At 40.7% G+C, this 22491-nt stretch overlaps 3 protein-coding genes and 4 non-coding genes across 7 annotated transcripts; 1 reads left to right on the top strand and 6 right to left on the bottom strand.

The window, feature by feature from the left end:
* Positions 1-8539: 8539 nt before the first annotated feature.
* Positions 8540-13236, bottom strand: eif4a2 (eukaryotic translation initiation factor 4A2). The gene is made up of 11 exons (XM_026149777.1): positions 13158-13236; positions 12239-12296; positions 12004-12136; positions 11620-11759; positions 11071-11239; positions 10884-10993; positions 10433-10576; positions 9936-10073; positions 9756-9845; positions 9429-9508; positions 8540-9351 (listed from the first exon to the last, which is right to left on the bottom strand). The coding sequence occupies exons 1-11, from the start codon at positions 13184-13186 to the stop codon at positions 9207-9209; spliced, it is 1236 nt and encodes a 411-aa protein (XP_026005562.1). The 5' UTR covers positions 13187-13236; the 3' UTR covers positions 8540-9206.
* LOC113011456 (small nucleolar RNA SNORA81) lies at positions 10198-10381 on the bottom strand. Its single transcript, XR_003270562.1, has one exon. It is a non-coding gene; the product is annotated as a small nucleolar RNA SNORA81 (small nucleolar RNA).
* LOC113011457 (small nucleolar RNA SNORA81) lies at positions 10666-10846 on the bottom strand. The gene has a single exon (XR_003270563.1). It is a non-coding gene; the product is annotated as a small nucleolar RNA SNORA81 (small nucleolar RNA).
* Positions 11331-11405, bottom strand: LOC113011458 (small nucleolar RNA SNORD2). The gene has a single exon (XR_003270564.1). It is a non-coding gene; the product is annotated as a small nucleolar RNA SNORD2 (small nucleolar RNA).
* On the bottom strand, positions 11882-11956 carry LOC113011459 (small nucleolar RNA SNORD2). The gene has a single exon (XR_003270565.1). It is a non-coding gene; the product is annotated as a small nucleolar RNA SNORD2 (small nucleolar RNA).
* Positions 13237-15396: 2160 nt separating the features above from the next.
* On the bottom strand, positions 15397-16520 carry setd9 (SET domain containing 9). The gene has a single exon (XM_026149807.1). It carries the CDS (start codon positions 16466-16468, stop codon positions 15590-15592), a length of 879 nt encoding a protein of 292 aa, XP_026005592.1. The 5' UTR covers positions 16469-16520; the 3' UTR covers positions 15397-15589.
* Positions 16521-16705: 185 nt separating this feature from the next.
* dcun1d1 (DCN1, defective in cullin neddylation 1, domain containing 1 (S. cerevisiae)) lies at positions 16706-21555 on the top strand. The gene is made up of 7 exons (XM_026149818.1): positions 16706-16803; positions 18257-18470; positions 18586-18754; positions 20368-20498; positions 20581-20663; positions 20758-20854; positions 20939-21555. Exons 1-7 carry the CDS (start codon positions 16801-16803, stop codon positions 21013-21015), a joined length of 774 nt encoding a protein of 257 aa, XP_026005603.1. The 5' UTR covers positions 16706-16800; the 3' UTR covers positions 21016-21555.
* The last annotated feature ends 936 nt before the right edge of the window (positions 21556-22491 follow it).

The raw sequence follows: 22491 nt of genomic DNA, 5'->3' as shown, positions 1-22491 counted from the left end.
GGAATTGTCCCGCGAGGAGTTAACTGTTGACTTTAGTCATCAGAAGCTATTGTCAGGTCCCAAGAGGCAAATTTGGAAAATAATTGTGTTGACAGAGGAGAGTTCCTAAAAATAGGCACCGACTGTGCTGATTAGCGCACCCGAGCAACCCTGAGGGGGCGATAGGGAGTTAAATACAGCTAATTAAAAAAAATACTATAAATATGTGCAGCCTGTTCAGAAACTGCTCACACAAAGCAGGTCATGCAAACACAATCAGGAAACCGATAACAGGATAATGAGTTCAAGATTCAAGAGCTGTTGAGGGGAGTCTAAAGTCTGCGTAAGTCCTCTTGTGTCCAGATCTTTGATTGTTCACTCCGTCGGGTTACCCGACTAGTCTGGGGTGAAACGGTGTTTTCTAAATTAAAAACAGATGTTGTGGACAACAAGCATGATGAAGAGATTTGCTTCCTTCTGCTTCACTCTTAAAACTCTCACAAAACCACCGGCTGGCATGACGTGGACACTGATCAGTGATTTGATCAGAAATGCTGTTTTATTTTTCTGCCTTTTATAATGGCTTGCTTGGAAATAAAGAGTTAAGCACTTTTGTTCCATCCTTTTCTACTTAAGTGCTTTCTATTTAACATTCACTCTCCGATGGACTCTTTGATGTGTTCATTGGAGAGTGAATGAGAGGGGTTCTTTGGTATGCAGACTGGAGCAGCCAGGAATCAAACCTCGGATCTTCCCATTAGTAGATGACCTCTAAATGTTTTGGAGAGTACAAATTTCAGTCTTCGTAATTCCCTCTGCGCACACAAACAGCACACTTAAAATGAAGTCGCCTGCAGCAGTTTGGTCATAAATCGTTCTGCGTTCAGCAAATGACAAACGTGCTCAAACAGGTGGAGATCAGTGGATTGACCTTGGTTAGAGGTTTGGGTATGAAAATGTGTCAAGTCTCTCGCTTGGCTTGGTGTAAAACGGGACATTTTGCACGTCATACAACTCTTCGTCTGTATAACATTTACGCAAATTCACAGGTGTGAAGAAACAAAGTATCACATTTAAGCTGTATTTTTAGGTATCATTTTCTTTTTTTTTTTATTAAAGAAAAAAAGAAAGAAAAATATTTATTTTTCTGACCTTTTACTTTCACTCACTACATGTTTACATAAATGACCTAACTTTCTACGCTTTACATTTTTAAATCAAGCTCATTATTTTGGGCTCAAAGGTATAATTTATAACGTTTATACCGGGCTGGAGCGAGCGCATGCCGCTAGTGCTTCTGAAGAGGAGGAAGCACAAAGGGAGTAACATTTTTATTTTTTAAGTGTGAGGTCATTTTAAAAGTAGCGTTTCTATGGGCTCAACAAACACCAGCAAACACACAAACTGTCTGTGTGCAGTTTGTGTGTTTGCAGTGTGTCGCAAGCTAAAGGTCCAGCTGCTGTATTTCACAGGGAGACAAAAGAGTGTGAGATAAGTTGACTCAGAGATGGAGAAAGAGAAGTTAGGTTTCTCAGTGGTATTTGATAAACTGCAGATTTAAAGATTGCATGTAATGTAATCATTTTAATCACATATTGGATCTGTACATGACGTGTTTTGATAAAATATGTATATATTTTCATATTGTGAAAAATTCTGCAAAACAAACTAAGCTAACTCTGTGTTATTCAAGTGTTGCATGAAAATACTGGGTGGTTTAGTGCAGGAGAAATAGGTTAGTTTGCAGTATTGTGGTGAGTTTGACGCTCTGTGTTGGACTAATGCACAGAGGCTGTGGTGCTCAGGATCAATGTTGGGTTACATCAACTGCAGCAGAGATGAATTTGCATTTAAGCTCATGATGCTTTGATTCAGAAAGATTGGAGCTGAGCACATTCATTGGAATTGGTTAGACTTGAATGACATTTGTATTCTCACGTGCTTATATTGTATTATTAATATTGTTATTATTTTTTATTATAACATGTTTACAAATAGTTGGTTTATACCAAAAACAGTTGGTTTGAAAAAGAAAACAACAGGTTGTAGTGCAGGAGACAGAAATTCAGATAAATGGTCTCCACAGTGTGAGCTCAGCCTTCTCTGTACTCTTCAATTCATAGTTTATGGGTTGATCACAGAGTGTTATTCCAGACGTTGAGGCTTCTAAGGGTTTTTTTGTGTCTGATGTGCTGTTCAAGTAAAGAAGTAATGAAATTTCTTACTTAGAATTTTTAAATAAAATATTATAATATATAGAGAAAATTACTTTTACTTTAGTCTTTGTCAGTCTGGTCCCATTTGATCGGCCTTAATGGGCCCATTTATTAAAACTGGTATAACCTCAATGTCCACGTGGCAGTGAGACAACTGTCTTTACAAAGTGTACTCTCTGGTTTTGTATTTCTTGGGTTTTCCTAACCTGTGTCTGCAGCTAACACGTTGCTTTGATCGCTCCTGTGGTTCCTGCTATCTCTCTGTTTGACTTTTTTTGGCTGTTTTTGTGGTCTATATAGAGTCTATTTCACTTGCATTATGAGCTCCATATGCAGTGGGTTTGCATGCAAATGGCAGACTAACAATCAACTCCAGCCTCTTCCTGTATAACTGACTAGCTTACACATACCGGCACACAAAACACGAGTAGGCCTACTGTCGGCTTGGATGGGCGGTCTGCAGCCCGTCTACAGAGTCTTCCACTGTCCACCGTCTTAACATGATCAGAGAGTCCAGAGATGTTTAACTATCAACTTAAGCAACAAATGAAGTACACGCACACGTTTGTCGAAGAACCTACGCTGTCACAGACTGCAGTACTGTGCAGAAGTCTCAAACAAACACTCATTTCTTTATATTTTCCTACAAAAACAGTGAAAAAGGTCCATCAATTTATTGATCCGTATGGAAACATAACAAAGCCCTCTTTTCCACTTCTTCCGTGTACAAGTTGGCCACAATGGGTAAAACAGGGGAACCCATGGCACACCCATGTTTCTGCCTGAGTACTGACTCTTGTATGTGAAGTAGGTGGAATTAAGACACAGTTCCAAAAGCAAACACACGTGGTGGGTGAGTGGTCCTGTTGCTGAGGTTGGGGTCATCCTTTAATCTCTTACGAACTACCTCCACTGCTTCAGTGACTGGAATACAAGTGAAGAAAGATGTAACATTGTACGAGACCATCTCACACCTTCTCAACAATATCCAAGGTGTTCTGGATGTGATGTTCAGAGCTGCCTACCAGCGGGTTAACTTTGAGATGTTTTAGTTGATCAAGTTGATCATACAGACAATCGGTCTTAAAGGCGCACCCTGTTTATGTATCTTCGGTAAACCGTACAGACTTGGCGTAGCTTCCCCTGAGTATAGCCTGTCAGTAGCATTTCCTCAAGCCAGTAGAACACGAGTTCCTGGGTCTTGTTTCAGGGGCTCATAAGTATTTTTGTTGCTGAGAGTGACAAAATTTTCTCACAATCGTCTCTATGGTTTAGACGAGGGTAAGTGACTTCCCTTCGTCTGTGGTGATGTTGGATGCTGAGGGCTTTGCATTGCTGAGAGAGGCCGAAACTTTTGTCCACAGTTTCTTCTTCCACGTCTGTGACGTTATTTTTTCAAACTGCTGTTTCTGTGGCTGTAATCAGTTCTGCTAGTGGGATTTTTCTCTACATCACAGCAAAGTTCAATTCTTCACAGATTTGCTGTTTTCTGAGTTCAAAATTCTATAAATTGTGACAATACGCCCAACACCGCTTCTCCAGACAACCCCAAACCGTGACAGAGCCTCCACCGTGTTTGTAGACACTCACTGTTGTGCCTCTCTCCTGGTCTCATCCATACATACTGACAATGATTTGAGCCAAAAATTTCAAATTTGGATTCAAATCCATGAGATCTTCAGTCCAGTTCTTGTGTAGTTTGGCACATCTCAGCCTTTTCTCCCTGTTTGCCTTCTGTAAGCTGGTTGACAGTCACTCTTCCACTGAGACCATTTCTGATGACGGGAATAATCATCAGCTGAAGGGTCAGATGCATCTCTCACGTTCTGTGCCATGCCTTTGCTGGATTTGTTCTCAAAGACGTGACTTTCAGATACCATTCACTTGGCCCATTTCCACAGGATGCTGAGACACGCCTTCTTTTCAACTAAAGGATTTTGGAAATCATCTTGTTGGTGCAAACATTTTGTGTCTGTCAGACTGTGTTATCTTTGACATTTTGTTCTACATTCAATTAAAGAAATGGAAACACGTGTTTTTGTGACAGGCTGCTAGTGCCTAAAGATACAATGACAAATTGCTCCTATTCTTGTTTTTGCTGTTATGTGTTGCTTCTGTACTCTTTATGTGTGCTGACGTTATCCCTCCTGTCTCCGGTGACACCAATACATTTGATGCCAGAGTAGATTATTACTGACGTGTTTTCCTCCATACAGACTTCTTTTGTTAACAAAGTGAGAAAATCTCTCATATTTGCATCTCTAATGTTCCTGTGTAAATTTATAAATAAAAGGACTACAATGGAACGCTATGGAAATAAGCTTCCAGTGAACGCTTTTATAAGTGGACTTTCTATCAGGATGTTTCCTGGTGACCTAAGAGCACCGGGATGTTTCCTGGTGACCTAATTTGAATGAGTTGATCTCTCATTATCTTATATGGGGCGTGATTATGTCAGCTTTCATATAAACTGTCTGCTCGTAAGCTGACTGAAGTACAGACTTTCATTGCAAAAGAAATAAGTAAAAGCTTTAATTGAAGGGGTTTAACAATCATATTGCATTAACTGTTTAGGGCAGGGGTAGGGAACTCCAGGCCTCGAGAGCCGGTGTCCTGCAGGTTTTAGATGTGTCCTTGATCCAACACAGCTGATTTAAATGGCTAAATTAGCTCCTCAACATGTCTTGAAGTTCTCCTGGTAGAGTGTGGACAAATATAAACACTTAACACCTGGAGGCGTCTTAAAAATGCATCCACCTTTGTGCTTAACGACAATAAATGTCCTTAAGACCCTCCAGGGGTTAAAAACTAAAAAACAACACAAGTTGTTACATATCTACAATGCAGCATTAAAACAAACCAGAATCTGACGTAGATTTAAATGGAATAGTTTCCCTGTATTTGGAGTTCATTTCAACACTTTTAAGTTCTCAAAGGCTGTGTTCCAATTAAGAGACAGCACGCTTGAAGTACGCATTTTAAGTGCGGTTACGTCACCGCCACGCGACGACGGCTGTCCCAATTCGAAGTGTGCTTCAAATGCATCCAAATGCGCTGTCGATTTCTATGGGCTCAAAATGTGGTCATAAATATTTTGTACTTGTAAAAAAGATTTGTATGTGCGTAAAAAAGATTTGTGTGTGGACTTAGGAAAAAAAAAACCCTGCAAGTTACAAGTACGGATTTTGACCCTCAAAATCCGTACTTGTAACTTGCTGGAGCTGCAGCTGCAGCCTATCCCAGCTGTCATAGGGCGAGAGGCGGGGTACACCCTGGACAGGTCGTCAGTCTGTCATAGGGCCAACGCACAGGGACAGACAACCATTCGCACTCACATTCACACAATGGCAATTTGGATTTTCCAATTAACCTATCCCCTCAAGCTGCATGTCTTTGGACGGTGGGAGGAAGCCGGAGTACCCGGAGGGATGCCACACAAACACGGGGAGAACATGCAAACTCCACACAGAAAGCCCCCGGCCTGATGTTGGAATTGAACTCAGGACCTTCTTGCTGTGCGGCAACAGTGCTAACCACCGTGCCACTATATATATATATATATATATATATATATATATATATATATATATATATATATATAATCTGACAATACTATATTTACATTGCCACAGTGAGATGAACAACATTAACAACATGAACTAATTGTTATTTACTGACTAATCTTAAATGACTGTTCAGCACAGAAATGAAGCCCAACAAGCATGTTTTACAGTCCCGTGGTCTCAGCCTCAGATACTCAACTAAAGTGATGTCATGACAAAAATGAATGACCAACAAAACATTTTTCTCCTTCATTTCTGTCAAACAAAGCTGTATGTAACGTGTCTCGCGGTTAGCATCATGGTTGCTAGGCAACCTGAACAGCGCGACGAAGCGTATACCGTCCCATTTCCAGTGTTGGGGAGTAACGGAATACATGTACCGCCGTTACGTATTTAAAATACAAAATATGAGTAACTGTATTCCGTTACAGTTACCGTTTTAAAAGGTGGTATTCAGAATACAGTTACTTTGTTGAAATAAATGGATTACACTGCGGTACTTTCCTGTTTCATTTTGTCGCGGGTCAGGACTGTTTGGGTTTTGTTTGACAGCTATGTTCTGTTGTTCCAGGCGGCAGCGTTACGGTTGCCATGGTTACAGGGCGACGCTCTCTCTCTCTGCGACTGTGTGCTTCCTGGGTGAGAGAGCGCCTTTTCGTTGTTGTTGTTGTTGTGGTGCTAAGCTAACAGGCTGAATGCTACAAGCATAGCTCTAAAGAATGTAGCATCATGGGCAGTGTAGTCCGTGTTGCAGGGAGAATGGACTGCCATACACGTTATGGGTCTGTGAGCGCGAGGAGGGAGAAAAAGGGGAGTGGAAAGGTACGAGTTGTCATCGAGCAAAAACGGGAGCTGGAAGCATGTAAATATAATAATAACCACTGCAGCCAAGAAGAGAGCCTGATGAGCCCAGTTGTAAGTAAGCTATTAAGACTCGACTGTTCGTGTTTTCCTCCGAAAACAATAAGTTCCGTTGGAGCAGTCTTTCAATGCCTCTCTCTGTCTCTGGCAAGCAGAGTTGACCCACACAACAAAGCTATTAAAGCTATTTTTCGGCTACGAAAGTGTAAGCCCGTATTATGCTGGGCTTACACTGTGCGATTTTTTCAGTCGCGCGATTCAGCTCCTGCTCAAACTGTACGATTGACTCGCAGGGGTTAGAAGTTCATAGGTCACGATGCAGGGTCTCACACTATACGACCCGATGCTCTGATGCGACCTGAGTGCTCACACTGTGCGTCCATAAAATGAAGGTTATGACAGAAATTCTGTCGCTCGCTCTCCCTCTCTGTCTTTCACTCACACAGACACGCCACCACCACCATCAACTTTGCTAAATTGCTAATGAAAAACACTGATCAGCCAGCTGTGATTGAGCAGCAGTGTAGATCCAACTATTTTCAAGGTTGTTGTGGTCGTGATAATTTTGTGAGGCCACATCGAAAAGGCTCGGATGAGCTTTCCAAAGTTCTACAAGTTGTGCCTCCATCGCTTGTGTCCAGATCACACGCTGCACTGCCATGCTGCGCCGTCTTTTTCGCTGACATTTGTGTTTGCGCGTGCGCAGTGTGACAAACTGCGGTGACACCCTCACGACCAAGCGATTGATGATCGGGAGCTCGTCGTGAGGTGTTAATCTCTTCTCGTTACCCCACGTATACTACACGATGCACGACGCACGATGAAGGCCAAAATCGGGCCGATCGCCAAAACGGTCGCACGACTCAAAAATCGGCTCAAAATGGGCCAAAAATCGCACAGTGTAAGCCCAGCATTAGTCAGAGGTCCCTTTACTACAGTTCGGAGTCGCGGACCTTCAGTAATAGTAATGAATCACACAGCAATCGTACATTCACGTTGTTGTAAAAAGCATGATAATATATTAAGTATTCCAAAGTATTCAGAATACGTTACCGTCATTGAGTAACGTAACGGAATACGTTACAGAATACATTTTGGGGCATGTATTCTGTAATGGAATACATTTTAAAAGTAACCTTCCCAACACTGCCCATTTCACAAGCCTTTCACTTCCGCACTTCTCGTACTTATAGTACGCACCGTACGTAGTACGCGTAGTGCGCGTACTTCAAGCGTTCAGTCTCTTAATTGGGACACAGCCAAAGTGTGATACGTGTACCACTGGTGGTACGTGGGCTCCCTCTAGTGGTACATAGGAACGCCCCAAACATTTTTTTAAAGATTAAATAATATACCATGTTCTGATCACTTGTTACATCCCGTGTATGACAGTTCAAATAAATAACATTCACATAATAAAATTGTGTGTAAACAGGCATATATTACTGTACTGGTGCAATAAAAGTACTTTTTGAAGTACAATTCTCCAAACACTTACATTTAACTCAAGCAGGGTTAGGGGTTGCCACCTCAGCATGCAGTCTAGTTCTATAGTCTTGCTAATGACCTACTATTGTTAATCAGCTGTTTCAGCACACTGGACCTCAAGGACTGAAGTTTGACACCCCTGATCTAGAGTCTCATAGATTTCAATTTGTTCACTAATTTTAAGTTTAAAACACGAGTACTCTGCTGCTAACATTGAGCTCATCTTGCTGCAGGGATACCACTAGGTGGAATTGTTACATAAGCTCTACTGCAAGCACTCGCACCACTATGCATCTCTTCATGTCTATGAATGTCAGTTGCAGCACTTAAACCAGTTCAAAAAAAATCCTGTTATTAAAAAAAAAAAAAAAAAAAAAAAAAAAAAAAAACCCCAAACAAAAAACAGTATAAAGCCAGACACCAAAACAAAAGTTGCTCTAAGTTAACTTAAGTTTATTAAGACATTCATATAATCCAAGAGGAGGAAATCTGAAAAGTAGTCAAGGAGGGGAACGGGCAATATACTCTGGTAAGGGTAAAACCACGTCAGCAAAATATAGCCAACCAGTGAGGGATTCTGATATATAGCAAGTGGGATAAAAAAAAAAAATATATATATATATATGGTACATTTAAATTAAACACATTCACGAAGATAAACAAAAAGCAAGTGAATCCTACAGTATAACATGACAAAAGCCTCTATTAAGCAGGCCCACGATACATCGCACATATGTTAGCATAACATAATTTGCAGACTTTATACAGCACTTATACCTTTTAGTCCACAAGTAAGTTACTAAATGGTGGAGAACATCGAATACACGCATCTTAAGTGAACATGGAAAGAAATACCTGATAAGAACCTTAATGCTTATAGACCCCATGGCTTTGCAGCTCCAACCAATCAACTGTCAAGGTCAGAATCTACAACTGTCCAAGAGGGACCACCAAAGAAGTCACCTCGCTTTTAACACATACCAAAATTCTGATCGAAGGTTTAGCATTGAGAAGTTTTTTTTCCCCCTCGAATAATAAGCACAATGCAAGTGGACAATCGCTATCACTGCGTTTAAAACAAAAAGAAAAATCTCAGGGCTCAAATCAGGTCGGCCACATTCATAGGCATCTCCTCCACGGTTGTATTGTAAAACGTCTCAATGTCACGAAGAATCCTCTTGTCCTCCTCAGTCACAAAGTTGATAGCAACTCCTTTTCTGCCAAAACGGCCACCGCGACCAATTCTGTGGAGGAAAATTGGACCATGTTAGACTCAGAGAGGCAACAACAGAGCACATTCTTCCAAAGAAACTCAACTCACCTATGAATGTAGTTCTCACGGTTTGTGGGAAGGTCATAGTTAATGACCAGGGAAACCTGCTGTACATCAATTCCACGAGCCTGGTGTGGGAGGGGAGAAAAAGACATGTTCAATTTAACTCCTTAACAGACAGACTGATGAAGACTGCATATTATTAATGTTGCTCGCGAATAAGTAACAGATTCCTACGTTAAAAGAACCCATTGTGGAGAACGAGCCCTAATCTCCCAAAAGTTTCGACTGCTTGGTCATTTCAGGACTTTTGCAGGATTAAAAACAATTTGGGTTGTAACGTCACAGATGATCATGAGTGTTGATCACACTTACCAGAAGATCAGTAGTGATCAACACTCTGCTTGAGCCAGACCTAAACTCCCTCATAATCACATCACGCTCCTTCTGGTCCATGTCACCGTGCTGCAAATGGAAAATATAGATTAATACTGATGAGCAAAAGCATTTGCTTGCACCAACATAAGATTCAAGCAGGGAGAGGACGTGTCATACCAGAGCAGAGACGGTGAAGTCTCTAGCATGCATCTTTTCAGTCAACCAGTCGACTTTTCTCCTGGTGTTGAGGAAGATCACAGCCTGTGTGATTGTCAGAGTCTCATACAGATCACAGAGAGTGTCCAACTTCCATTCCTGGAAACAAACACGAGGTTATGAGATGTAAAGCACTGTTAACTGAAAAACATCAACATGAAGTCACAGCAGAATCCTGTAGTTTAACATCTACCCCACTTCCATGTTAAATGAGGAGCAGCTATTGTGTAACACAGGATTTCGAGACAAAGGAAACTGGACATTAAGAAAGAGGTCCCTCCTAGCCTCATTTCCAATACCATGCCTTTGATCTCCTTCTCTGGTGTACCCATGCTTACACGGCCACATGAGCTAAACCTGTGAGGCTTGGCTCCTGCAGTTTCAGCAGGGTGCTTTAGAGAGAAGGGAAATTAAAACATTCACAGTGGTACAAGATTATCAGCAGAAATCTTACCAACCTCTCGCTCCACATTAATGTAGAACTGCTTGATACCCTCAAGGGTAAGCTCTTCTTTCTTCACCAAGATGCGAACGGGATCTCGCATGAACTTCTTAGTTACCTCCAACACATCTGCTGGCATTGTGGCTGAGAGCAGGACCACCTGAAGAAGCAGCACTACATGTTACACCACCCCCCCCAAAAAAAAAAATCAACATAAAATTTGTTACAAGCGTATTAAAAGACAATGCCAATTGTGGCACTTGACCTTGAGATTGCAGCCAAAGAACATTAAGAAAGAGGTTCGACCACATCTCATTTTCAGTCAAGTGCACAATAATCTGCTTCCACGTAAAAAATCTGCTATCATCATTGCATGAAACAGAAAATCTGGATCACACAATTATAGCAGACCTCTGTTGATGCAGAAGGGCATCTTATTTGTTCTCTGGTGTGCGTTGGTTTCTTACTTGAATGTTTGTGCTCAGTTTCTGGAAGATCTCATAGATCTGATCCTTGAAGCCGCGACTCAACATCTCATCGGCTTCATCCAGAACAAACATCTTGATCCATTTTGGAGCTGCAGAGAAATGTCATGTTTGTTAGCAAACATATCACCAATCTGAGCTTCCAGTAAGCAGGACCTGTAATACTTACACAGGTGCTTCCTGTTCAGCATGTCGTACACACGTCCAGGTGTGCCCACCACTATGTGAGGGGCCTCGGCCTGGAGCTTCTGTATTTCACTACGGAGATTGGTCCCTCCAATGCAGGCATGGCAGGTTGCCCCCATGTAGTCACCCAAAGCCAGAATTACCTTCTGGATCTAAGAAGGGGAGATGGGACAGAAGAACTTGTTTAAGATAATGTGGCACAGAGAGCCAGACAAGACTCGCAAACTGCAGAAAAACTGTTTAAAGTGATCAGTAGAGTAAAAGAAACTCTCCATTTCAAGAGTCAGTCCCGAAAGATGGTATGCCATCACATCACTCAGTTTTTCACAGAAAAATTCGAAAGCATTTCACCTTTCAGACCAATGTAGCCACGGACAGAGACTACATTAGCTTAAGAAGATACTCGTCAAATCTTTTGGAATTTGAACAAATCTTTAAAAGATTGTACCTTAGGATCTGAATTAGTGTCCTCAGTACGCTGCTTAGGTCTGAGGTACTGCTGAGGTTTATGGTGACCTCAGGAACAGCATACCTGCTGAGCCAGCTCTCTAGTCGGAGCCAAAACCAGAGCCTGAGTCTCCTTCTGCTCAATATCCAACTGCTGCAAGATAGAGATGGCAAATGTGGCTGTCTTGCCAGTTCCAGACTGGGCCTGAGCAATGACATCATAGCCTGACAGTAAGGGGAAAAAATTATTTTAAGTACATATATTTGTTTCTCAAAACAGAAACAGGCTAAACAACAAAATCATCCTTTGCAAGATTTGACTCATTAACTAATCATTTTACAGTACTGAGTGATCAGCATGAAACAAAGTTATCCCCATGTTTTGGGTAAGTCCCGAAAGATGGTAGACCATCATTTCACTCAAACATCTACAATCCTATTCTGAGTTTAAAAAGAAAAGTGTCTGTACCTTTGATGCAAGGGATGATGGCCCTCTGTTGAATGGCAGATGGTTTTTCAAAACCATATGCGTATATGCCCCTGAGAAGAGTCTCCTTCAGGTTCATATCATCAAAGTTGTCTGTAATCTCATTCCAGTTGCTCTGAATTTTGGGAAAGACAGTACATGGGTGAATTAGTACTTCAATGATCCAGTTACAGCCAAAAATATAGTGCCAGTGCTTGTATTTCGCCATACTACTTACCTCGATGACACCATCAGGCTCCATTCCATCTGGTCCCCCATGGTCTCTATCTCTTGAGCTGTTGGAAATGAAACACTCTTCAATTTTTACATAAAATGTGACCTTAAAAATAAACTGAACGCATGCTACAGCGGTCGTTTCTTCCAGGCGTCATTTAATGTGAAGGCCTGCTGCTCACTCATCTCCAACAATAAGACCGCCTATTTCGCGCTCAGGGTGAGAAACTAAAACACAGAAATTACGTTAGATATGTAGTGAGATAGTCAATCGTAGCCTGGGTTACGCCCCAGCGATCTAGTTCCACAGTCTGGAGGTTCACTGAGCGCACGTGTCAAATTGCACGAGCCGGGCTCCACTGCTAGTCCCTCATAAAATGGCCGCTTACGTAACCTCCAAAGATTTGAGGCTGGCTCCTTATACCCACTGTGGTCCCCGGTAACTCAAGATTAAAATTACATCTGTACACTTTGGATGTACCTCAACATGGAGCTCCGCTTCGCTCACCGTTAGCCAATATGTCGGACAGTTGGGCCTGTACTGCCAACGGTGGCTTCTTCTGAGGCCTACATACAGCCTGGACCGACGACTCTCAATTTGGATAATCCCCAGCTACAATAGTAAACAAAGGGTTCTACTAATCACTACAAAGTCCTGGTATACTTTGAGTATGACGTGGCCAAATATTAAACATTTAAAGCAGAATGCTTTTAAAAGCAGTTTGGAACTACGGTGTGTAACGGAGCAGCTAGCGTCACATAGCTAACAGTTAGCCCCAGCGGTTGGGGCCTAGTTAGCTATTTAATAACTAATTTTGCATAACACTAACTGCAAACCACTTTCTCGAGGTTAGACGCAGATAAATATTCAGCGTCGTTTAAAAAAAAAAAAAAAAAAAACTCGCCCAAACGTATTCTCTTACCTGTTGTAATCAGCAGAATCGCTAGACATGATCCGTTCCCAACTTCAGCATGCGAGTGGAAAGATCGCTGCTCGAGAATACAACTGCATTTATGGAGCCGGACTATTTTCACCGACAAACTCAGTGCCCAATTTGGCTGACAATAAAATATTAGTTGACTGACTTAATGTTTGAATCACATTTTATTTAACACACTACTTATTGTGTTCAAATATGTCTTTAGATAAACAATAAAATGTTAAAATTGTTCCAGACTATATTCCTCGGCGGAAGGATATTGCAGTAATAGTGGGTGCTCGGGCTCGCTACCGTGTCTCTGATAGGTCAAAACTCGCTCTGACAAGTGTTGTGCAACATTTTTGGAGAGAAGGTTTGCATGAGGCCCATGCAAGCGGGGTTCAAGAAATAAAATGAAGTTTACTACCACACAGGCAGAGCTAACCGAGGCTTTGCTGTCCAAGTGTGATTATTAAATAACTTTTAATTGGCATAGAGTTTAAAAAGGGACAATGCTGCAGTTTCTGTGTCTTTGACACACTTGCTGTTCCATATTTATCAGTTATGTGTAGTGTTTGAGGCAGGTTTAAACAATTAAAGTACACAGTCACTTCCATATGTGGAGTGACAGATATAGAAGTGGTATCTTGCATATTGTAAGGAAAGCTGATTTGACAGGCAAACTTGTCATAACAATAACTGCTTTGGGGAAAGTGTGGGGAGAAATCTGGAGAAGGCTTCTTCTTGGCATATCATTCAGTAGATTTCTGCTACCTGCTGGACTTAAGCAACTGACAGTTTGTACGAACTAATTCTCTGTCAGTCTCTTGTGTTTCTTTATTCCAGAAATCAGAGACGTTACACAGAGGAGACACTCAAAGACTTATGAAAAAAGGACATTGGAAAGTACTGACAGCTAAGATTGGTTGTACTTATGTTAGGGTAAAAGTTAACAAGCCTTGATTTAAAAAAAATAATCAGATTTGACTGGAGAGTCTATACATGCAGTTTTTATCTCCTGGTGACCTTTGAGATGAAAGTTCAGTTAGATAATGCTTCAATTAGTCTCCACTGAGTCAGAGACTTGCTTTGATAAAGTTACCCAGTTTAGCTGAGCTAACACAACCATTTTCTCCCTGTGTCACCTCTCTACTTTCCACGTTTCACCTTCTTGGAGAAGTTCCTGATTTACTTGGAAGACCTTGGACTCTACTCTGGTTTAGACAATGTTAACTAGATTATTATGAGATTATTATTATAATACATATTTAGAGGATTATTCTCTAAATATGAGAGAAGCATACAATAATAATCAATTGTGAGGCACACTCACGTGACTGGATATAATATCCCTGTTTACTTTAAAAAACAAATTTAGATTCTGTATATTTAAGCCTTCCCCTACAGCAAAGCTGTTTTAATGGCCAGGTTTTATTTGATCTCTGGTAGTCGTGCTTGCATTGTTAGAAAAAGAAAGAGCATATTTCTCCCATATCAGCTTCTCTTCATTGGCTACCTGTTAAATGTAGACTCACATTTAATATTCTTCTCCTTACATACAAGATCTTGAATAATCGGGTCCCATTTTATCTTCAAGACCTTATATCACCCTAACAGAGCACTTTGCTCTCAGACTTGTGGTTCCTGGGATATTTAGTAGAATAGGAGGCAGAGCCTTTAGCTTTAAGGCCCCTCTTCTGTGGAACGGGACAGACACACTCTCTACTTTTTGATTAAGCTTATAGTAAGGGCTGGATAACTAACCCCAAACCTTCCCTTAGTTACACTTCACTGACTGTTTATTCTTCACACTCTCTATATGTTTATACATCACTTTGCATTTAATCAATAGTTATTTTTATGTTTGGCTCTCTCCCACAGTGTGTCTTTTGTCCTGTCTTCCTCCCCTCACGGCACATGGCCGCTCCTCCTTGAGCCTGGTTCTGCCTGAGGTTTCTTCCTGTTAAAAGGGAGTTCTCTGTCCCACTGTTGGGTCATTTGATTGTTGTTAAGCTTTTAGCTAAAACATTTGAGCAACTCTATGGACCATCCAGCAGTATCAGCGCACCACTCTTAAACCAGCACTTGTGATGACTTTTGACTCAGCCAATAAGAGGGAAACTTCATTCTTTCTTTTCTGCTAGAACCACAAACCACAAGTAAGTAGGGTACCATAATTCATATACTTAATATTAAGTGAAATTACTGTCTTATCAACAATGAAAAGGTTGTGGTACACATGTCAAATAAGATTACAAATACTTTATTCATCCACAAATGTTACAAAATTGCTCTGTTAAAGCAACCAACAACAAAAAGCTTTGCCTTTGTTCCAGTGTACAAAGGGAGCGGTTGGATTTTTCCTTTTTTTTCTTTAATTAAATACAGTGGAGATATGGTTTGAATTTCACAGATGCAGGCTTTTGGAAACTATATTAATGCACAATGGTGTAGTAGTTAGAGAAGAGTTCCTCCCCTGCTGAAATGTCCCTGAGCGACACTAGCACAACACACCGCAGACGCCTCTGTGTACCCTGGCTGTAGTTGACGTTAGGGAGATACTGGCGGAGCTCAATGGGAAACTTGTCTGGCAGGTCGTACTCCTGGTAGCACACGTTGGCAGGCCTCTCGTAGGAGCAGTTGTTCACATATTGACCCACAGCCAGGGGGTTATGGGGAGTGTCTGTCAGCCAGCTTGTGTCGCTGGTCAAATAAGGACCTATTCTGTCTCTTCCACTGCACGACTTGAACACCATCCTAGAGATGCCTTTGTCATTTCCATCAACCAGGATGCCATCAATGCATCTGAAAACAAAGGGGTTTCTGATGGACTGAAGAAGAATGGGCTCATAGGGTTGGTAAACAGTTCCGGGATACATTGCAACTGTTGCTCCTTTGGGTACAAATCCCTTGGTGACAAAGACTCCAGTTCCTGCGAAGGATAAAGTGCTAGGCTTCCGCTCAATGCAGAATCCCAGTGTCTGTAACATGGCATCCTGTCCGCACACCGGATCTCCTCCAACCTGCTCTGCTTCACTTGTTAGCTGCAGCATAAATGGAGTCTGGAACTGCCTCTGATGAAACCCATGTTTCCTGAACAGGGCTCTGAAGAGCGCCAGCAGGCTCCGTGAAACCTCCTCATCGGGGACTAGCTTATCTTTCGAGCGCTCAGTCACCTTCCGCAGTGTTTTCTCATTTTTAGACAGGTTGAAGACTACCCAAGGCACAAACCTGTGTCGGTAGGACTTCCATTTGTTCTGAAATCTTCGCAAAACAACTGTAAACATCCAGAGACTTGTTTGTATGTCGGACATTGAAGAACGAGGTTCTTTGGATGAATCGTCGAGTCGTTTCCGATAACTTGCTTCAAAATAAAAAAAACAAACACTTGTTGCTATTTCAAAACGTAGAACGAACTTTAAATTTGTTTTGCTTAAATATCTTTAGATATGTATTTTATGTTTGATAAGGAACAAAAATCGATAATTAACACTTCTGGAAGTTGTATAGGTTATAGGCTATAAATTGTATGCTCTTATTTTGAAGAGCTGTGATTCAACCGGAAAAACTTTTTACGCGACTTGTAAAAACTTTACGGGCACTAAGCCAGCTGGATGGGAGGAAGAGTAGCCCGGCAGTGACAAACATGGTATGAAATTACTCTTTTTTTATTTATTTTATTATTGTTTGTAGGGGCAAATATAACATGTACCCATTCACATAAACGTATAAAAACACATCTCTTCGGATTCATATCATAGTATTAAAACTGCTTTTAATACCTTAAATTCGCCTGAAATAATGAAAACAAACAGCCCCCTCTCCTTTAGCATTAGCTAAGTAGCTCACAGTGGGGCTAACCAACAAGCACAGTGAGCTAACTACGATTGCTATCATTTAAACACATAAAATGACAACTTTTAGATCGTTGTCGTGTGGAATGCGTAACTTTATCAGTAGTATTGATATTAAGACAAGGAAACCGCCAGTCAATACACTAGAAGTCGGTAAATGCAATCAGCATAGCATATCGCTGCTAGTTCCCTCTTACTGTGATTTAGATGTGTTTCGCCAGAGTTCACTGTAGCTAACAGCTAGCCTACCCTTTGTGGTTATTGAAGAGCGGCACGATTATTTCGTTCAGTACTGAGATAACGATTATTTATAATTTTTTCAATTACAGAATTGTTTTTATTGCAGTGCCACGTAAAGACACCGCCTTCATATCTTTGTATCAAAATACAAAAGTCACCTGAATTTAGTGCGCCTCAGAGAAGGAAAAACACTGTACCAAAACTTAATACAAACTTAAATCAGCAGTGCACTTCTTTCACATTTACATTGTGCTACATCCCTGTTAATTCAACTTTATAAATTACTCTTTGCAGAGACATCAGGTCTTTATTCACCTGGCCCATGTGCATTGCCTATAAGCAAAATCTAAAGTTTCTCACTCCATTCAGTGTACCTGCATGATGGATGTGAATAAAACTCGAAGCAGTGTACTTCACATATGGGAGATCCTATCTCTAGCAGCATTGCCACTTTAGGAAAGTAAATAAAGGAGATAAATCTTTTGTTTGTCCTGTATGTTTACCCTTTACCTGAAGCCTTTACTACTCATTATGTTTAGTGGACAGAAATATTTGGCCAAATAGAATCTTGATTGGCTGTTGATGTCAGCGTGTCTTTGTGAGCTGCATGGATGTGCAGACTATATTACTGTTATAAGGTAACAGTTATAATTGAGACACACAGGCACACGGTCAGGTGCTGATTTAGTGAGCATTTGATTTGCTTTTGCTCTGCGTTTTGTTGGTGAAGCACACATTTCAGTATTTGCAAAGTCACATTCATTTAATTGTGGGAGGCTAAAATCGTACTTGAGATTAAAATGTGATTAATTGAGCAGCCCTAGGTTATTGTGTGAAAATTCAGATGGTACGCTTTGCAGTGTTATTGTAATCTCCCATTCTGTGCAAGTCGCACAGGGAATTAATACGTGAAAAAATTACTCCATATTGTTGTTGCTGCCTCATACCTTCAGCTATTTGTGTATTTTGGCTATTTGAGTATGTGCCCTGTGTGTTGTGTCTGTGCAGAACAAGCTGAAGTCCTCGCAGAAGGATAAAGTTCGCCAGTTCATGATTTTTACACAATCCAGTGAGAAGACTGCAGTGACCTGCCTGGCACAGAATGACTGGAAGCTAGATGTTGCCACAGATAAGTTTTTCCAAAGTCCAGAGCTCTACATTTCAAATCTAAAGGGGGCCTTAGACAAGAAGAAGCTTGAGCAGCTGTATAACAGATACAGAGGTATAGAAAAAGCACCGCTATAATGTTTCCATTGGTTAGAAATTGTATACACAGCACAGGACTGAAATTAATACTCTGAATGGTTAATCAGTTAATTCATTTTTCTTGTTCTTAGATCCTCATGACGACAACAAAATAGGCATTGATGGGATCCAGCAATTCTGTGACGACTTGGGTTTGGACCCTGCCAGTATAAGCGTCCTTCTCATCGCCTGGAAGTTCAGGGCAGCAACGCAGTGCGAGTTCTCGAAACAGGAGTTCATGGAAGGCATGACAGAACAGGGGTGAGAAAAACATTTTCAGATGGTAAAAGAAGAGGGGGGAAACGGTGTTCCTATGTGTGATGTGCAACAATCATTCAAACACTGGTGTAACTTCAAGTAAGACTGATGGGGTGGATTGTTGTGCAAATGCACGTATTCATTTAAAAATGCTTATTTTGTGATTTTATTTGGAGAAAGATGCAAACATATTTCCGAAATTGTTTGAGCACAGTAAATGTAAATAAAAACAGAATTTAGATTGGAAAAGTTTTTAAATGCTGTATTTCCTAAAAAAATAGAAAAAGACATCACACTAGAGGTTGAGTAGCAACAAATTTAATTGTTTTTTTTTTTAAAATAATATCAAATTTGATATCAGCATCACATATCAAAGATTTTGGCACAGAGGCATAATTCCCACTGTGTTGCATCGCCTCTTTTTATGTCACCGTTAGTGCTCTTCAGCTCTCGCTTCATGTTAATGCGGTACGTGCTGACTGTGGGTTGACATTTTTGAAGTGGAAAAAAAAAAATTCCTTTCCTGTAAAAATTGTCAAATAGACCAGGAAACTGCGACCGTTTTTTATACTACGTTCAGTAGTATAAAAAATGGTCGCAGTTTCCTGGTCTGAAAAACCCGCATTCTTTTTAATGGCCTCTAGGAGGCGATAGAGGTGTTGCAAGAGAAGTTCTGGTCCCATGTGGAAAAACGGCTTTCTACTTGGACTTCTGGAAACAAGTTTCTGCTAAGCTCATGGGCTTAGCATTTAGCATTTCAGATCATACTGAATAAAGCATTGAGTGTTTTTTGCAAATTTTGGTCAATTTTAGTGTCAGAATGGACGATTGTCCAGGATGTGTCTGTTGACCACAACAACTTGTGCTTGATCAATCTTAGCCACGCCTTTATTCAATGTCCGTACATCTGAATGGGCCGCATATGTTGCTCCAAAACCTTCACGTAGCGTTAAGCATTAACGGTGCCTTCACAGATGTGCAAGTGATCCCTTCCGCATGCTCTAATGTGGCTCATGGGAGCCTTTTGCACACAATCATGTTAGTTAGCTGGGAGGTGTTCCACCAGGTGGTGTTTTGCGGGTTGCAAAGATTTTCTAGCTTTGTTCTTCTGGTCTGACCCATTTTTTAAAATTGTTTTTTTTAACTGTGTTGCTAAAGATAAACAACTAAATAAATAAAAATGAGCATATTGTTCAAAAAGTAATAAGAAATATCAGTCTTTATCTGATCTGATCCGATCCTCCTTATACTACGAGGCCAATCCCAAAAGTAAGGTCTCCTATTTTGTATTTCCTATGTATTTCGAAAACAATAGGAGACCTTACTTTTGGGGTTGCCCTCGTACATCAGTTTCATGTGGGGCTGAAACGATTCTGATGATTATTATATTTTGCTTTTATTTACATTTTACACACTGCCCCAACTTTTCTGGAAACGGCGACACCAAAGTAAAGTTCTGTGATAATTTATATTTTTATGCTATAAAATCACAACTGTAAAGGCTCCAGGGTCTGCTTGGACTTTGTCAGATATAAACCAGTTGCTACATTTTGCCGCTTCATTTTTAGCCACTGGACAGCAACAGTGTTTTGTTTTGTTTTTTTATCCTTCTGCAGGTGTGACAGCATAGAGAAGCTAAAAGCTCAGCTGCCTAAGATAGAGCAAGAATTAAAGGACTCAAGGAAATTTAAGGACTTCTACCAGTTTACATTTAATTTTGCAAAGAATCCTGGCCAGAAAGGTTTGGGTAAGAATCCTTTTAATGCTCATTGGCTGTTTTTGTTTTCTTGGTTGAATTTCTTTTCGATTGAATACTGTTTTTCTTACAGATTTAGAAATGGCAATTGCATATTGGAATTTAGTTCTCCCGGGAAGATTCAAGTTCCTGGACCTGTGGAACAAATTTTTAGTTGTAAGTTTACAATAAATAAATCATAACAAGGCTATGCTAAGTACGCAGGTATCATCGTTTCTCAGAAATAAACTTTGCTCCTCATCCTTTGCAGGAACACCATAAAAGATCGATTCCTAAGGACACTTGGAATCTCTTACTAGACTTCAGCACGATGATCACGGACGACATGTCAAATTACGACGAGGAAGGTTTGTAGATTTCTCGTTGGCAGTCATGTCTTGAAACGTGTTATTCAGAGTCAAATCGCTGAATCTCTTTTGCTTCTTCGATAGGAGCGTGGCCCGTCCTTATTGACGATTTTGTGGAGTTTGCGCGACCACACATCGGAACCAAAAGCACTGCAGTTTAAGGTCCGCTCTCACTGAAGTAACAGCCATGAGAGGTTTCTACAAAATCAGTGACTGGAGGACAGTGGAGTCACGCTGAGCTGGGAACTATGTTGCCTTTTCAACCCTCAGGACTGAAATATTTTACACAGCAGAGACTTTATATATATTATGTGTATGTACAAAAGGCATATCCGTTTGTTAGTTAACACGTGATAGTTTGAAACTTTTATCTAAAGTATTGGGCTTTTGTGTGCGCTCAAGCCAACTAGAGAGGAGTCTCCATTTGATCCCACGTGGGTCTCTGATGTGGTTGCACTCCGATACAGGTAGATATACACACTTGAACTGTAATGTAAACACAAGGGTTTGCAAAGAGGATGTCGTTCTTTAAATACTGAATTTTAATACTAGTGTGCATTTCCTGATTTTGGTTTTATGATATGTTTGTGTTACAAGTCAGTATCAAACATTGATTGTAATTTTTTAAATCATAATGCTGTTTGTTTAAACATGGATGCGTAAGGCTAAAATAAATAATTCAGTTTGGTCTCTTTAAAGTTGCCAAGCCTCTGTGCATTTATACTTAGAAAGAGAAAATGAGACATTGAAAGTCAGTCTCTGTTTGGTTTATTGCCAAATACCCTCATTAACCTTTAGAAATGTCTTAATGTTTTATGGCACAAATCCAACAAGGTGCTAGAAACATTCCTCGAAGATTTTCATCAGGATTGACATGACGGCATGACAAAGATTTGCTGGCTTGATGATGAGAATCTCCTGTTCCACCACATTCCACTGGACTGAGTTGAGGTCATTTGAGTACAGTGAACTCATTGTGGTGTTCATGAAACCAGTTTGAGTCCAGGCAGTCTTTGTCATTGAACTGTAGCCAAAATTTCCTGTTACTGGCTGACGAGAGGCACCTGCTGTGGTCTAATGCTGCTGTAGCTCATGTAGTTTAAAGCTAGATGTGCTGTATGTTCAGAGTTGCTCTTCTGTACACCTTTGTTGTAACAAGGGGTTATTTGAGTTATTGTTGCTTTTCTATCAGCTGAAAACAATCTGGCCATTCTCCCATGACCTCTGACTTCAACGAGGCAGAGAACTGCTGCTCACTGGATATTTTCTCAGGAGATCAGCAGTTTCTGTAATGCTCGGACCAGCCTGTCTGGCACCAACAGACATGTCGCATTGAGAGTCACTTTAGTCCCCATTTTGATGCTTAGTTTTAACTTCAGTAGGCTGTCTTGACCATGTCTACATGATAAAATGCATTGAGTTGCTACTATGTGATTGGCTGATTTTTAAATATTTACATTAAGGAGCAAATTTGATATGTGATGCCATGTTTTATGATCGGCAGGTTAATGTCCCCATAACTATTAGAAGCTTCTTTAAGTTTGAGGTTGTTACAACTTAACGGACCTGTGGTTTTAGGTAAATCCAACTGATTCTCATACAGCTGTTTCCTAAAATAGTAATTAATCAGTTAGAGA

The sequence above is a fragment of the Astatotilapia calliptera genome, chromosome 18, assembly GCF_900246225.1.
Source record: "Astatotilapia calliptera chromosome 18, fAstCal1.2, whole genome shotgun sequence".
Classification (NCBI taxonomy): Eukaryota; Metazoa; Chordata; class Actinopteri; order Cichliformes; family Cichlidae; genus Astatotilapia; species Astatotilapia calliptera.
The sequence above is the reverse complement of the archived record's forward strand: the minus strand, read 5'-3'. Positions and strand labels throughout refer to the sequence as shown.

Coding starts and splice junctions, on each gene's coding strand:
- setd9 (XM_026149807.1), bottom strand. CDS start 16,468: ATGTCCGACATACAAACAAGTCTCTGGATGTTTACAGTTGTTTTGCGA.
- eif4a2 (XM_026149777.1), bottom strand. CDS start 13,186: ATGTCTAGCGATTCTGCTGATTACAACAG. Junction 10,074..10,432: donor ACATTAATGTGGAGCGAGAG/GTTGGTAAGATT, acceptor GTTTGTTTCCAG/GAATGGAAGTTGGACACTCT. Junction 9,509..9,755: donor TGATCACTACTGATCTTCTG/GTAAGTGTGATC, acceptor CTCCCACACCAG/GCTCGTGGAATTGATGTACA.
- dcun1d1 (XM_026149818.1), top strand. Junction 18,471..18,585: donor GCTGTATAACAGATACAGAG/GTATAGAAAAAG, acceptor TCTTGTTCTTAG/ATCCTCATGACGACAACAAA. Junction 20,855..20,938: donor GTCAAATTACGACGAGGAAG/GTTTGTAGATTT, acceptor CTTCTTCGATAG/GAGCGTGGCCCGTCCTTATT.